General features: G+C 51.0%; 1 protein-coding gene across 2 annotated transcripts in view; it reads right to left on the bottom strand.

Annotated features, from left to right (window-relative positions):
• Nucleotides 1-178: 178 nt before the first annotated feature.
• Nucleotides 179-15,119, bottom strand: part of BCO1 (beta-carotene oxygenase 1) — a 77,302-nt gene continuing 62,361 nt past the window's right edge. For both annotated transcript variants that reach the window (XM_075995815.1, XM_075995814.1), the window contains 4 exons: nucleotides 7,817-7,922; nucleotides 4,920-5,014; nucleotides 3,027-3,138; nucleotides 179-974 (listed from right to left, as the gene is read on the bottom strand). In XM_075995815.1, the coding sequence (XP_075851930.1) occupies nucleotides 745-974; nucleotides 3,027-3,138; nucleotides 4,920-5,014; nucleotides 7,817-7,922 (543 nt within the window). In that variant the 3' untranslated portion in view covers nucleotides 179-744. The remainder of the gene's footprint in view (nucleotides 975-3,026; nucleotides 3,139-4,919; nucleotides 5,015-7,816; nucleotides 7,923-15,119) is intronic.

Here is a 15,119-nt window from a genome sequence, read left to right as displayed (position 1 = left end):
CATGTCTGGGCAGGTCAGTGTCCGGCAAAGGGGGAGGGTCACCCCAATCTCTTAGTCCCATGGGTTGTACAATGAGGCATCTCGCTGGCTATGAACTGCCAAGCTCTGCAACTCTATTTTATAGCCTTAGAAGAACTTCAGAGGAAGAAGCCGTGCAAACATAAAATAAGGTCTGAACGGACTTTAAAGTTTTTATTATTTTATATTACGTCATGCCTTGCAATGGAATGACCACGGACAACGTGCCTTCCTGGCCACATAACTCACTCGTATAGCAGCATGGCTGAGAAAAGCTAGAACTCCCAGATGCACGATTCGGTCCATTAGAAAGAAGGGAGGGAGGGAAGGAAAGAGAAAGAGACAGAGGAAGGAGCAAAGACAAACACTTATCTGTCTCTCCTCTAAGATGTTAGTGGTTGCTCATTCTAAAAACGATGATAAGATGGCTTAAGACAATTTCTGATTCACGGTCAAGGTCTTTATCATAAAGGAAAGGAGCTTTCTTAGAAGTACCTGGGCTAATCAATAAATATTTGACTTTCAGACAAGGTTTTTATGGCCAAAATAAAAATGAAAGAAAAAAGACACGGACGAGCTCTCCCCCCACGCCCTGGTCAACGTGGCCACAGACAGAAGGGCGCAGATGGGAAACGGAGGTCCCTCCCTGCCCCCAGGGTCTCCAGCGTCAAGTCCTGAGGGTCCTGCCAGCTGAGGTCCCCTTCCCCGGGCCCAGGCCCGACAGCGTCATGTCTGGGGGGCCTTGTCACCCTGTGAAGCCCCGTCCCGCTGCTCCTCGACAGGAGGCTGTGTCCCCGTGTCCCCGTCTGCGGCCGGGACGAACAGCCCGTGGAGGTCCAGATGCATGTCTGCATCCACCGAGGCGCGAGCCAGTTCTGTAAAACTTCTGGCATCCAGAATAAGCAGGAAAGGCAGCTTTTGGGGATCAGTGGAGACGATGGCTGATAAAATGACTCCTTCGAGGAAACAAAGAGAGACCCTGTGTAAAAGGGCAGCCTCTAACCTCCTCCGGTTGGCGGGATCAGTTTCTCAGCTGGGTCTCTCTGCCCTCTTTGAACTTACGCGTCCAATCAAAACAGGAGGGAAGCGGATCTGATCCTCTGTGTGCGCAGAAGGGAAAGGCCCGGGACTCAATCAGAAGGCCTGGCTCTAGCCCTGGCTGGGCCAGTCCCTATACTGAGGTCCTCTCTGACCCTCAGTCTCTTCATCTGCAGAGTGGGGACAATCCTGCCTACCCTCACAGGGCTGCTGAGAGGGTCTCCTGCACGGTGGATCATGAAAGTACTCTGGAGTTATTGTAGGATCAAAGAGCTATTTTCCTACTACTTGAAAACTCCAATGACAGAGAATCAGCTTCAGGGCTGCGCTTAGGCTGATACCCATCACTCAGCTAAATGCAGGCCCGCTGCACTCACGGCATTTGAATGAGCCAAATTCACCTCTTGCCCACACAGCAACCCTGGTAACCTCAGCTTTCCCCTCTGTAAAATGGACATACTCTCAGCACTCACTCTCGGGGGACGTAAACTTCCTGCAAATAGGATTCCTCCGGAGGCTCCTGGGCTGTAGATCGGTTGAGCATGTTTGCGTCCGTTTGGCCTGGATTCAAATCCTACCTCCGTGCATACTGGGTGTGTGAGCCTGGGCAAGTTATCTCACTCTCCGGGCCTCTCGTGGGTAAGATGATGACAACAATACTCTCTGTCCACTGGGAGGAGGGACAGGAAGCACTTGCCTGGTTGGGTGGGACACTGGCCGCCTTAGGAGGTGATGCCACCAGCCCCTGACCTCAGAGATGACAGTGACGCGGGGTCCCTTGCCCGGCAAGCCACGCCGTGATAGGGAGGAAGACAGGGCCCAGGTGGGAACCACTCCCTTCTCCCAAGGGCAGAAGCTGGCAGGCTCCGCGGGACCTCGCGCCCTCCCAGCAGGTGCGGGCAGCCCGGGCTCTGGCTTGGCCAGGTGACGTCCCCACCCAAGGTTCTAGTCACCCTCCTTAGAATCCCCAGGGCTGTGGGCAGGGCGTTTCGGAGGCATTTCTGAGAAACCCAGGAGGGAAAGGGTGAAACCTGGAAAAGAGAGGTGGGCCACAGGTACGCACTGCTACCTGATCCATGAAAAATTTACAGGCTTGTAGGTGGCGAAACATTTGGGTCCAGACATTGTGATGAATTTAAAAACCAAGATTCTACATTCTGAGAGAGTTCAGTGTGGCTCAGTGGCGAGGACATGGGCTTTGTGTAGTAAAGAACTTGACCCCGTGCCCAAAGAGAGCCTGGCCTTTGCCCTCAGCGCCTGGGAGGTCACCTCGAAGTCCTTGGAATGTCCTGCCTGATACAAGTGCCTTTGTTTACCAGGGTCCTTGGGCCACCCAGGTGGTCTATCCTCATAATGTGATTTATGGTGGGGTCTCGGGCAATGCGGTCCAAGCTTGACCTGCAGAGGGGCCGAAGACCATAAGGGTCAGCCACGCAGGTGGCCATCCACGGCTAACGAGAGTGAGCGCCAATAAAAACTCTGGACACCAAGGCTCGGGGGTGCATCCTGGTTGGCAATACTTGGTGCGTGTTGTCACACTCCATTGCAAGGACAGGTTAGCGCTGAGACTGCACTGGGAAAGGACAACGGGAAGTTCATTCACGCCCGGTCTCTCCTGGACCCTGTCCCGTGTGCCTCTTCCCTTTGCTGATTTTAATCTGTTTCCTTTCCCTGCAATAAACCACAGCTGTGCGTGTAACGTGTAAGGGCTTCCGGTGAGTTCTGTGAGTCCTTCCGATGAATGACTGAGCCTGAAGGTGGTGCTGGGGACCCTCACACTTCGAGGTTGGCATTAGAAGTGTGGTGGCCTTGGGGACTCTCCAACCCTGCAGCTTTGACTCAGACAGACCTAGACATCAAAGCATAACTCCACCAGCTGGGGGGCCCCCTGCCCCCAGATGACATCTCTATGGGAGGGGCATCGCTGGCGACATGCGACAAATGCCCCCCTCCCCCAGAGTCTTACTTACCGTCGTCCTCGGCCTCGGCACCCGGCGTGGGCACAAACAGCGGCTCTGCCGGCCAGCAGCACTCCTCCCCCCATTTCAAGGATGACTTTGTAAGAATGTCGTATTTTATTATCTGTGCAGGAGGAATGCGGGAGTGACTTCAGTATCCCCAAGGGACATCTACCTCCGGTCAGCACCACGACTACAGCAATGAAGGAAGCGGACTTTCCTCCTCTAACTTTAAACACTGGTGCTCAGGCTACCACATGGCTGACACTGCTCGGTGGACTCTTTTAAAAATTAAAATCTCAAATGTATCTCATATTTGGTGCTGCCATGCAATTTTATGTGTGTCAAATAAAGTGATACATTCAATGCAAACACTGAAAGTGTGTTACAATTTCTTTGTTGCTTTAAAAGTGCAAGTCCCTGGACCTTTCTAGGTCTCTCACAGACCTATGTCCCTGTAGGGTATGGGATCAGGGGAGTGGCTTGGGATGCTTGCAGGGGGTCGTAATTTTTGGCTTTGTACATTTCTGCACTGTTTGCATTTTTTTAAAAAAAGATTCCTTTTTGGCTGAGTGCGGTGGCTCACGCCTGTAATCCTAGCACTCTGGGAGGCGGAGGCGGGTGGATCGCTCAAGGGCAGGAGTCTGAAACCAGCCTGAGCAAGAGGGAGACCCCGTCTCTACTATAAATAGAAAGAAATTAATTGGCCAACTGAAAATACATAGAAAAAATTAGCTGGGCATGGTGGCGCATGCCTGTAGTCCAAGTTACTTGGGAGGCTGAGGCAGGAGGATTGCTGGAGCCCAGGAGTTGGAGGTTGCTGTGAGCTAGGCTGATGCCATGACACTCTAGCCAGGGCAACAGAGAGAGACTCAAAAAAAAAAAAAAAAAAAGATTCCTTTTTATTATTAAAACATGAAGATGTTAAGGAAAGGTGATGTCTGCACAGTACTTAGCAAAGTTCCCAGGACACTGTAAGTGTTCAACAAATAGTAGCTTAAAAAACAAAATAGGCTGGGCACAGTGGCTTGTGCCTATAATCCCAGCGCTTAGGGAAGCTGGGGCAGAAGGGTTGCTTAAGGCCAGGAGTTTGAGACCAGCTTGGGCAACAAAGTAAGACCTTTCTTTTCAAAAAATACAAAACAGGCTGGGCGAGGTGGCTCACACCTGTAATCCTAGCACTCTGGGAGGCCGAGGCAGGCGGATTGCTCAAAGGTCAGGAGTTCAAAACCAGCCTGAGCAAGAGCAAGACCCCATCTCTACTATAAATAGAAAGACATTAATTGGCCAAATAATATATATAGAAAAAATTAGCCTGGCATGGTGGCGCATGCCTGTAGTCCCAGCTACTTGGGAGGCTGAGGCAGGAGGATCGCTTGAGCCCAGGAGTTTGAGGTTGCTGTGAGCTAGGCTGACGCCACAGCACTCACTCTAGCCTGGGCAGCAAAGCAACACTCTGTCTGAAAAAAAAAAAAAAAGTACAAAACAAAACCAAAACGCCCCCTAAACCCCAAAGTAAATCCTCCAAGTTGCAGCTATACCTTCTCTGCTTAAGAAGGTAAATTCCTTGAGGGCAGGGACTGGGATCCCTCTGCTGACTTCCTTATCCTCGGTACCTACTACATCATAGCACGCAGTTGGTGCTCAATAAATGTGTGCTGAATAGAGAAATCAATAAATAAACCCCAGCCATGAGCTCTTACCCAAGCTTCAGCCCATTAGGCGTGACTCCCTCTCCTGGGGTGTCCGTGTTGACTTCAAATGTATTTCATCCCAGACTGACCTCCCCTCTGACCTCCTCTTTTCTGATCAAGGTCACCAAGCTCAGAACCTGAGAATTCGGCTTTGCAGACAGACACTGTCGTCGCAGGGAGAGCCAGCCCGTGATCACACAGGGATCGGTACCTTGGTTGGGATCGGACTCCACTGGACTTCAGCCGAGAAGATGTATCGGTATGGCTTCCCGTTGTGAGCGTAATTGATTCGAGGTAGCTCCAAGCCTAGAGAGAAGTGACACAGTCGACAAAGTCCCCATTACCGGGGCTGGGAGCGTCCACCCTTCACGCCAGGTGGGGCATCTCTGCACAGAAACAGTTGCCGAGCCGAGACCCCTGAACCTGATTGAGACCCTGGATGGGATCAAAGGTGGTCAAAGGCAGGGCAAGGAGCCTTTGATAATTACCTGGGCTCTACGAGAAGGTTCGGGAACAAACTCCCATGGATCTAGGTTTCTAAGTGTATAAACACCTTTAATTACCCAAGATAGAAATCAAAGAGAATGGCATGATTATAATCAGAGGCTACTGCAATTTATTTAAAGCTCTTTAAATAAAAGTGCTAATGTGTGTGCCTGTGTGTGCACATGTACACGTGTGTGTTTACGTGTGTGTGCACATGTACACATGTGTGTTTATGTGTGTGTGTGTGTTTGAAGAGAAACTTCAGACGCCACGGACAGAAGTGTCAACAGAGGACAGTAAAATAAATCTGGTGAATGCTATAACAACATTATGTAAAAATAATGTTCACAAAGGATTCTAGTAACATGGGCCAGCGTCCACACCATAGGTTAAGTAGAAAAGGCTGGTTATAAAATGACTACGTCTTCACTGTCACAAATGAAGAGAGGAAGTTTAGAAGCATTGCTGGACTTAAACTGCCTTAGAGTTTATGTTTTCTATTATAGATTCTAAGTTTCTCATTATGTGAAATTTTTTATCATGCCTCTATTACTTTCATGATAGAAAAAAACTTAAAAATTTTTTCCACGGGAAATGTGTATAGTTGTGTATGTCTGCTATGTCATGTTGAATTTCTAAGAGTGACTACTGAAATGAATGGAATATTCCAGGAGCCAACTGCTGAAGATGTCACGTCCAAGGAAAGAGGGAGCAGAAACGGATATACCTGCCACACGGTGGCCACACCTGGAGGTGACCCCCAAGCATACATGGATATCAGGCTCAGTGGGGAGTGGAGGGGGCTAGTGAGACGGGAAGGAGATGTCCCACCCCACAAATGAGTAATCGTGAAACTTCCAAGGGACGGGTCAAAATTAATGTGACACAGAGGGACCCACTCACACACTTAAGTAAGAAGATGCCACCAACAGTCGATGCCAAAGTAGGGCCAAGACTTCCTGTGATGCTCCTGGGCCTCTCTCACCCCTGGTCTGGGACCACCCCCCTGCCCCGACCTGGACCCCCTGTAAATGGCCATCCACAGGTCCTTGGTTACGCAAAGTAAGGTTCGCCCCTCTGCGTTCTGTGCAGCTACCAAAAGCCACACTCTTGAAGAACCTTCGAGATGCGAGAAAATACTCAGGCTACATTCATTAAGTGTAACAGGCCGTTTCAGAACATTCTAGACACCATGGTATGCATGTCGTAAAAGTATAAATGCAGAGGTCAAGAGTCAGACAGGCTCTGCTGCCTGCCTTCGGGCAAGTTACGGAGTTATTCCAGCCTGCCTTCCTCGGCACCTGCCTGCCAAAGCCATTCTAGTACTGGCTGCTGTTGGCAGGACTGTCCCGATGGGCCAGGCCCCAGGCTCAAAGCCCTTGAGGCACACAAACAGATCTCATGTCAATGACAGCAGGATGAGGCTGCTGGGGTGAAATGGGACAATGTCTGATAAGCTGCCCAAAGAGGGTGGGACATACCCTACACATGATGGGCTACTTCAAAGAGTTGTCACCGGGGGAGGAATTACGAGTGATTTGTCTGCTGTCACACTTTTCAGTATTGTGCAATAGTGCTACAACAAACAAGAAAAAAACCATAATGTTGGACGCCTCCATCTGCCCAGGCGATGCAGTGGTGAGTGGGATGGAGACCGACACCTTAAGAACCAGCCTGTTCTGGAAGATTCTCCAAGAGAACGAGGTGCCCCACAGAACTGGTTATGGGGTCCATGGGATGCGGTTCGCAGAGGTGGATTCTTAGGGCAAATCCGAGGTCATTTAGCACAGTGCCCAGGACTGTGTGCCCTTCTAGATGCCTGAACCTGGCAGGAGGCAGCCACCAGATCAAGGCTCTCGGTTGAAATCCGCACCTGCCACCCTCCAGCTGAGTGTCCTTGGGCGGCCCATTCCTTCTGCACTTGTAAGTGTTACATGCAGACCCCGACATGCCAGGCTTTGTGCCACGTGTGGCAGACACACTGTGAGCAGAGAAACACGATCCCCCCTCTCGGGCTAATGTTCTAGGGCAGTAGTTCTCAATCACAGCGACGGCACCCCCCATGGGACATTAGTGATGTCTGGAGATATTTTTGGTTGTTCCAACTCAGGGTCGGGGTGCTCCTGGCATTTAGGGGGTAGAGGCCGGGATGCTACTAAATATCGTAAAATGCCCCGGACAGACCCCATCATGAAGGACGACCCAGCCCCAGATGGCAACAGTGCCCGGGTTGGGAAGCCCAGCTCCAGCGGGCATGGCTGTTATTCTAATGGGTCTATGTTCTGTGTGCAGCTCAACGTCTCTCAGGCCCAGGTCACCTCTATAAAATCGGGCTGATAAACAATTATTTTGCAGGGTGAACGTTTAGAGGTATAAACACGACGTGTCGTGTCTGTTCAACAAGCCAGTGTTTAGTAAGTTGCGGCATTTGCCGAACTCATCTGGTCTGACAGCTACTCAGTGCCTTCCTTTGAGGTGTTTGAAGATACATAGAAGAGAAATGTCCCCAAATGCTTTTCTCTGGGGCATCCCAAGAGCTTTCCTCGTTTGCCCCTTGCCCATGCATGGGACAGGTCTCCGTGACAACCTGCCCCACCGCAAACGCAGGAGGATGCGTCTTACCTTCATAAAGCAATTCCGGCTGGCAGTAGACCTGGTCATCTTTGTCCTTCACGGCCGTGGCTGTTGTAGATGCCACTTTGATTAGATTTGAGCCCACTTCTGCATTCTGAAAAGAATCGGTTTTCAAAAAATATAAAAACTTGCAATCCAAAGCAAACAGCTGTGTACCTTAAACCAATGCCTGGATGTACGTGTACATTCTGTGTACCTTAAACCAATGCCTGGATGTACGTCATCTTGTTTAGCCTGATGTTAACCATAGGACGTAGCTATTTTATTGTTGTTATTCTTATTCTTGGCTTAAAAAAAAAAAAAAAAGAACGAGGGTTGGTGATTGGAAGGGACTCCCCCAAAGTCATAGCTGGTGGGTGGCAGAAACAGGACTCCCAGTCCCGGGGCTCTTTCCTCTCACTCTGACCTGCCTCCTCCCTCACAGGGAAAATTAATGTGCTTCTGTGAGTAAGTTCTCACTTTTAAAATGCTCTATGATTCACCTCTAAAAAGCTGCATCAGTCATTAAAAGGATGCTTCTCAAGAGATTACAGTAACACGGGAAATGCTCGCGGTCTAACGCGGGGTGAGAAAGCATCGGAACAGATTGCATTTGCATTCTGAGCTCGGCCACGTACAAAAGCTACTCGGAAAGGAGACTGGGAGAAGCAGACCAAGTATCAGCCCTACAGCAGACGCTGGGATTACAGGGGACTTTAACTTCTTTTTCCACGCTTCTCTGTATTGTCCGTCTTTTCTCCTGTGAAAATGCATCGCTGCTGAAATGCAAACAGACATGCGACAAAAACTACCTGGGAGAAAAACGACTTTCAAGGATATTCCTTGGTCTGAAGTTACAACCAGACTTTGCTGTCTTCATTTCCTTACTGTCGTTCCTATGACCCAGGAGAGGGAGTCAACAGGATCGAATGTTTATCACACACCTGCTACTCCCTGTTTCCCCTCCACACTAACCATGGGACCTTGAGCAAGTCACTCAGCCTCTCTGTGCCTCAGTTTCCTTGCGTGCACGGTAAGGATGATACTAGCACGTGCATCTGTGAGTTACTGCCCATCCTCGCAGATGGCGGACAGGGGTGCCTGGTGAACAGGAAGTGCTAGACAAATAAATGTTAGCTGCTTTTGTCAATGATGACCACCTCACTGTTGTTATATTATTGGTATTGTTACCATAAATTACTACTACGTGTTGTTGTTATACTGCTGCCCCTACCACTGGGGTGAGGACAGGTTGGGCACTGGAAGACATGGAGAACGAGACCACAGAAGATTATTGTCCCGGCTGACTTCTCACTTAAACTCTCTATTCTCCAAGTTTCCCGAAATATCCTTCATAATAAAAACCAACCTGTTTTAGGGATAAGCAGCTATTTTGCTGGGAAGGGGGGAAAAGTTTCCCATTACACATCTCAGCAGTTGAACTGCAGGAATCTTCAGAAATCTGTTTAGTTCAATTTCTCGATTTATAGAAGAGGAAACTGATGTCCAGAGGAGGACAGTGACGGGCCCAAAGTCACGCAGAGAGCGGCAGAGCCGGGGCCCAGGCCGTGGCATTGCCTCTCTTCTGCCCAGGAGCAAGTGCATTGCTGGCAGACAGCAGACCAGGTGAAAGGCCCCGAGGCCTTCCTACCCTGGAGGACTCAGAACAAACACCCCCTTCCCTGTGAACTCAGTCTGAATCTGCAGTGTCTACAAGGCATTTGTCCCTGGCTATAATCATCTCCTTGATGGAGCTGTTGCCCTTCTTTTATGCTTGCCTGGGCCATGAAGGCAGGGACCAGATTTTGTTCAGTGCACGACACTTTGTGCCCAGAAAATAATTGCTGGAAAAACGAGTGAATGCACGACTCGGTAATCTTTCCCCTCAACCATCCAGGGGCAGAACACGTGCTTTGCAAGGTGGTGGTTCTAAGAATGAAATGAGATGAAGCGCGAGGAGGAGAGCGTGAACCAAGGAGCTCAGCCTCTGGCCCGTGTCATCGGTGTCTGATAAACAGAAACTCTGAACCTTAAATGCCTCCACCTGCACGGCACCACAAGTCAGTGGGCAGCTCTCCCCGCTGCCTGGCTAAGCGTGCGACAACAACAGGCCTCTGGGCACGCCTTGATTCCTAGGGAGTTGGTCTGCAGGGAAGTCTTATAACTCCCTCCTGAAACTGGTCAGACTGGTTGAGGGATACACTGTGAAATTTTTCCACACACAGCAGTCCCCAACATGACTCGGGGCAACACGCTCAGCTTTGGGAAGGAATCGCCTCCCAGCCAGAGTGCAACAAAATCCTGCAAGCTCGCTTCGCAAGCCCTGCGCCCCAGGGAACTCCCATCAGACCCAGTCATCTCAGGAACACCCCCCTCGCCATTGCCACCGCCAAGCCTGCTTTCTTCGTGAAATCTGTGGCTTTCTAAGTGAACTGTGAGCAGCCTTGGGGGCTCCTCTGTGCCTGCCTCCTTGTCGGCAAAATCGGGGCGCTGACTCATAACTTTCGGAGCCGTGCTGAGTATAAGTGAGGTTGCTGCTTACCTGCATAATCTGGGGATTATGTTAGGATTAGATTAAATAATGGTTGCGAAAACACCTGGTCGGGGGCCAGGCACACTGCAGACAGTCGCTCGGAGCTAGACAGAGGCGCGTCCAAATAAATTCCAGCTCAAATCCCATGGATGATTCTGCGTGTTGGGCAAGCTACTTTCACTCTCATCTGCAGACATGGGATTATAAATAATTTAGGACATCGTGGTGCAGATTAGCAAAGCCTTTCATAGTCCCTTAAATTTGCACGGCCCAGGACGAGAGTACAAGTGGAGGCCCACTGACCCTGTGTCCGCGTATATCAGCCTCCCGAGTAGCTGGGACTACAGGCATGCACCACCATGCCAGGCTAATTTTTTCTGTATATATTAGTTGGCCAATTAATTTCTTTCTATTTATAGTAGAGATGGGGTCTCGCTCTTGCTCAGGCTGGTTTCGAACTCCTGACCTCGAGCAATCTGCCCGCCTCGGCCTCCCAGAGTGCTAGGATTACAGGCGTGAGCCACTGCACCCGGCCTCAATTCAATTTTAAAATAAGATTTGTGAACTAAAATGAAATCTTAAGGCTCACCCCACCCCATGAGCTAGCTGAATGGACCCCCCATAGTGGCCAAAGGAATATCCTAAAACTAAATTGCCTGGCAGGAGGAGGGAGGTCAGACATGCCTCATCATGCCCCCCTCCCTTCTTGGGGACATCCTTTGTAACCCATTAAGAGGCCTCAGGAGAGGCAAGACAAAGCTGCAGGTCCTCAATTTATACAACAAATATATGTCAGGTTATCTCTGATAAACAGAAAAAAATGATAAAACATTTCAAGCCTTTAGATCAGGGATCCTCAAACTTTTTAAACATGGGGCCTCAGACCGTTAGAGGGCTGGACTATAGTTTGAAAAAAAAACTATGAACAAATTCCTATGCACACTGCACATATCTTATTTTGAAGCAAACAAACAAATGGGCAAAAATACCCACGTGTGGCCCGCGGGCCATAGTTTGAGGACACCTGCTTTAGACAAAGCTTCATGCCTTTAACCAATTACAAGTCAAAGCATCTTTAAGTCCACCTATAACCTGTAAGCCCCAGCTTTGAGATGGCCCACCTTTTTGGGTCAAACCAATGTATGCCTCCCATGTATTGATTTATGACTTTACCTGTAACCCCTGTCTCCCTGACATGTATTAAAACCAAACTGTAACCCAGCCACATGAGTCCCACTTGCCCAAGGCTTCTTGAATGTGGCTCCGACTCATGATCTTCAAATTTGGCTCAGAATAAATCTCTTTAAAATTATTTTACAGAGTTTGGCTTTTTTTTTTCTGTTAACAGATTAAGTAAAATTAGAAATTCAGTTCCTCAGCTGCACTAGCCACATTTCAAGTGTATAACAGCACTCATGGTTAGTAGCTACTGTATTGGATAGACAGAATGTTCCAGCAATGTACCGTGCCCGTCTGGACGGATGAGTGTGAATTTAGAGTTCCAGGACTCCTTGGAGTTCTGAGCTGGAATAAGGTGGCCTCTGGCCCCTGGCTCCCTTCCCTTCTCATGCCAGGCTCTGTCCCCAACTGCATAGATGTCTGGGCCAGCACAGCCAAGACAACAGCCAGCCCTGGCCACCTTGTGGGCCTAGGGTGGGCACAACAGTAGCCCAGTCTGCCCGCAGGAGGACACGGGCAGGCCCTGGAAGCAGGCTTGGGCTCTTTGGGCAGGGGATTCAGGGACCCCAGCTGTCCAGAGCACGAATGGGTTGGGGTTGGGGGCACCCCTCTGGGTGGGTGGGACCCCTGGGCCCTGTGACCTCCCCGTGTGGAGAGGGGGCCGTGCTGGAGAACGGAAGGCCGGATCAGCACCCTCCAAAGTGCCCCGCCCAGAGCAGGGGCCCTTGTTGCCAGGGTCTAAGAGCAGACGAGACATTTATCACAGGGACTGGCGCAAGGTGAGCTCTCCATAAATGGTGACGTCTCTCGTGACCATGTCTTCATTTTTGCATTTGGAGACAACAACCGAATCTACCCATTCGGTCACTGAAGCTGCTGCTTCTAGGCCCAGAGTGCCTGCTCCTTTGATCTCGCCTAGGCGTGGATGGCAGCTGCACGGGAACTCGCCTTCAAGGCAGAGAGCGCAGCGCCCTTCAGTGCCAGGGCGGGGCGACTGTCCTTACACGCCCACACCCCTCCCGCCGCTCCCCTGCCCTGCCCAGCCCTGCCCCCTGCGTGGGCACCCCCGCTGCCCTACATAAACAGGCCCAGGGCGCCAAGAGGCCCTGCCGTGCCACACCTTCCTGTGACCCCAGCTGGCCCAAACGCAAGGGAACCAGGCGGCTGGGACGTCCGGGGCTTTTAAGTCTAACGCACTCTTGCTCGTTCTGTATCGAAAGCACTTTTCACCCTGGACAGCTTCCGGATGCGAATGGAAGACCTTGTGCCCCTGCAGACACCTCGCTTTACATTTTTCATGTGTTCATCATTCATGCATTTCAAATATTTAAGAGCTTACGGAGCTCCCTCGGAGCACAGGGGATGAACCACGGGCGACACAGAGTCCCTGCTCCTCTGAGCTTACGCTCCAGCAGGCAGAGGGACCTAGCGAGGTCGTCACCCTTGAGACAAACGTGCAGAAGGAGCCACGAGGTGCCACTGGAGTGTGCAGACTCATTCGAGCCCTGAAAGATGAGCAGGGATTTGCTCAACTCAGAGGTTCTCGCCCAGAGCTGCAGGTGAGGGTCACCTGGGGTGGGGTGGGGAACGCTGACACCACAGCCAGGCCTGGGCCCCTGCCCTGGAGCTGCTCTGGCCTGAAGCCCAGGCAGGTGGGGGTGTGGTCGCAAAGCTCTCCAGGTGACCCCAACGAGCAAGGAGGCGGGAAGGCGGGATGCAGGCAGATGATGATCTGCAGCGTTGTGCGAAGGCCCCGGACAGAAAGGGCATCTAAGACAGGACGACACCTCCCTGAGGTCGCCTCTCTAAGAAGCCCCTGGGTAGCATGGAGCCCGAGCCACCCAATCTGGGCACCTGAACCTGCATCCACCTGCCTGGCTCCGATCCCGATACACAGGCAGAGCGACTTAAAAGTGAAGTAAGAAGATGTTTTTAAGGGACAATAAATAGCAATTAAAGAGCGTGGCCGGCGCTACCCTCCCCGGAGCTTGATCTCTGCTAGTTTCAAAGCAGCGGGCGGCTCACCCGATCGCCTTTAAAATACACCTGCTAACCTTCTTAGCTTGGGCCCAAGGAAGCAGACCATTTCTCCAGCATGATAAAGAGGTTATAAAACCTTGCAGGGTGTGGGCGGGGGAGGGAGTGTGCTCCTCTCTGCGTAGCATCCCTGGGCTGAGGGCAGCCTTGTGATCCTGCCACCTGAGAGCCTGTGACGCCCACGTCGCTTCCTGGAACCAGCAGACAGTCCGAGGTGCTGCACTCCGGCGTTTCCCGGAGCGAGGGGTGCGGAGGCCTGTGGCTCCTGGGATGACTTTATGGGACAGGGCCATTTACTCAACAGCCCTGAATCCCTTTTCCTCTTCCAACCTTCCTCACTGGGTCAGCTAGGGAGTCTCGGTTGGGCGCCACGATGTCGTTAGCACCTAATACTTTCTAAAACTTTCTTTTTGCACAAAGAGATGAGGTCTTGGCAAACAACAAGCCTCTGGCTTGAGCTCAAGGCCTCTGCTCTCTGTCCACTGCTTGAGTCCCATGCTCGTCTTCTTTGTGAGTGAGCAATGCCGGCTTGCTATTGGGTGGTTTGCTTTCAAGTGAGTTAAGTAGAGAGTGAGTTGATGGAAACAAAAAAAAAAAAAGGATTTTTAAAAGTTAAATAGAGGTGATAGGAAATACGGTAAAGAGCACGGGAGAGATGCAGGAATGCCTGTGGCTGGGGAAATGCTGGCGAGATGGGAGAGAGCCCCGTCCGCATCAGACACACCTGGTTCAAACGCCGGCTCCCCTGCTCACGGGCTGGGAGCACGGCTGCACCCCTGCACTGCGGAGCCCGGGCCTAGGGTGGGAGAAGGCTCTCTGGGTGCTGTGGGACTGCTGCTCAAGCCCAAAGAGACACAAGAGGAGTCAGTCCCATCTGAGGCTCCTTCCAGGAGCTAGGTCTGCTGGGAAAACAGCAGAGTCACTGAGTCACTAGCCCTGAGCAGTTACACGTAGGGGTTCAGAGACAGACTGGGGCAGGGTCCAGTCTTAGCTCTGCCACTCTGAGCTGTGCAACCTTGGGCACATTTCTTAGCCTCACTGAGCCTCAAGTATTTTTTATTTATTTATTTATTTTGAGACAGAGTCTCGCTCTATTACCCAGGCTAGAGTGCAGTGGCATCACCCTAGCTCACAGCAACCTCAAACTCCTGGGCTCAAGTGATCCTCCTGCCTCAGCCTCCTGAGTAGCTGGGACTATAGGCATGTGCCACCATGCTCTCCTAGTATATATATATATATATTTTAGTTGACCTATTAATTTCTTTCTATTTATAGTAGAGACGGGGTCTCGCTCTTGCTCAGGCTGGTCTCAAACTGCTGACCTCAAGCGATCCTCCTACCTTGGCCTCCCAGAGTGCTAGAATTACAGGCCTGAGCCATGGCGCCCAGCCTGAGCCTCAGTCTTTCCATCTGTAAAAAGAGCCTAATACGAGGAGCTTTCCCACAGGTTGCTACGATCATTAAGTGAGGTAAGAGAAACAAAACGCTTAGCAAAGTGCCTGGCACATAGCGTGCACTTAGCAGATGTGAGCCATCAAGATGCAATTGAATTGAATTTGGTTC

The sequence above is a fragment of the Microcebus murinus genome, chromosome 20 (assembly GCF_040939455.1).
Source record: "Microcebus murinus isolate Inina chromosome 20, M.murinus_Inina_mat1.0, whole genome shotgun sequence".
In the NCBI taxonomy this organism is placed as follows: Eukaryota; Metazoa; Chordata; class Mammalia; order Primates; family Cheirogaleidae; genus Microcebus; species Microcebus murinus.
Note: the sequence above shows the minus strand (reverse complement) of the source record. Positions and strands in the feature narration are given on the sequence as shown.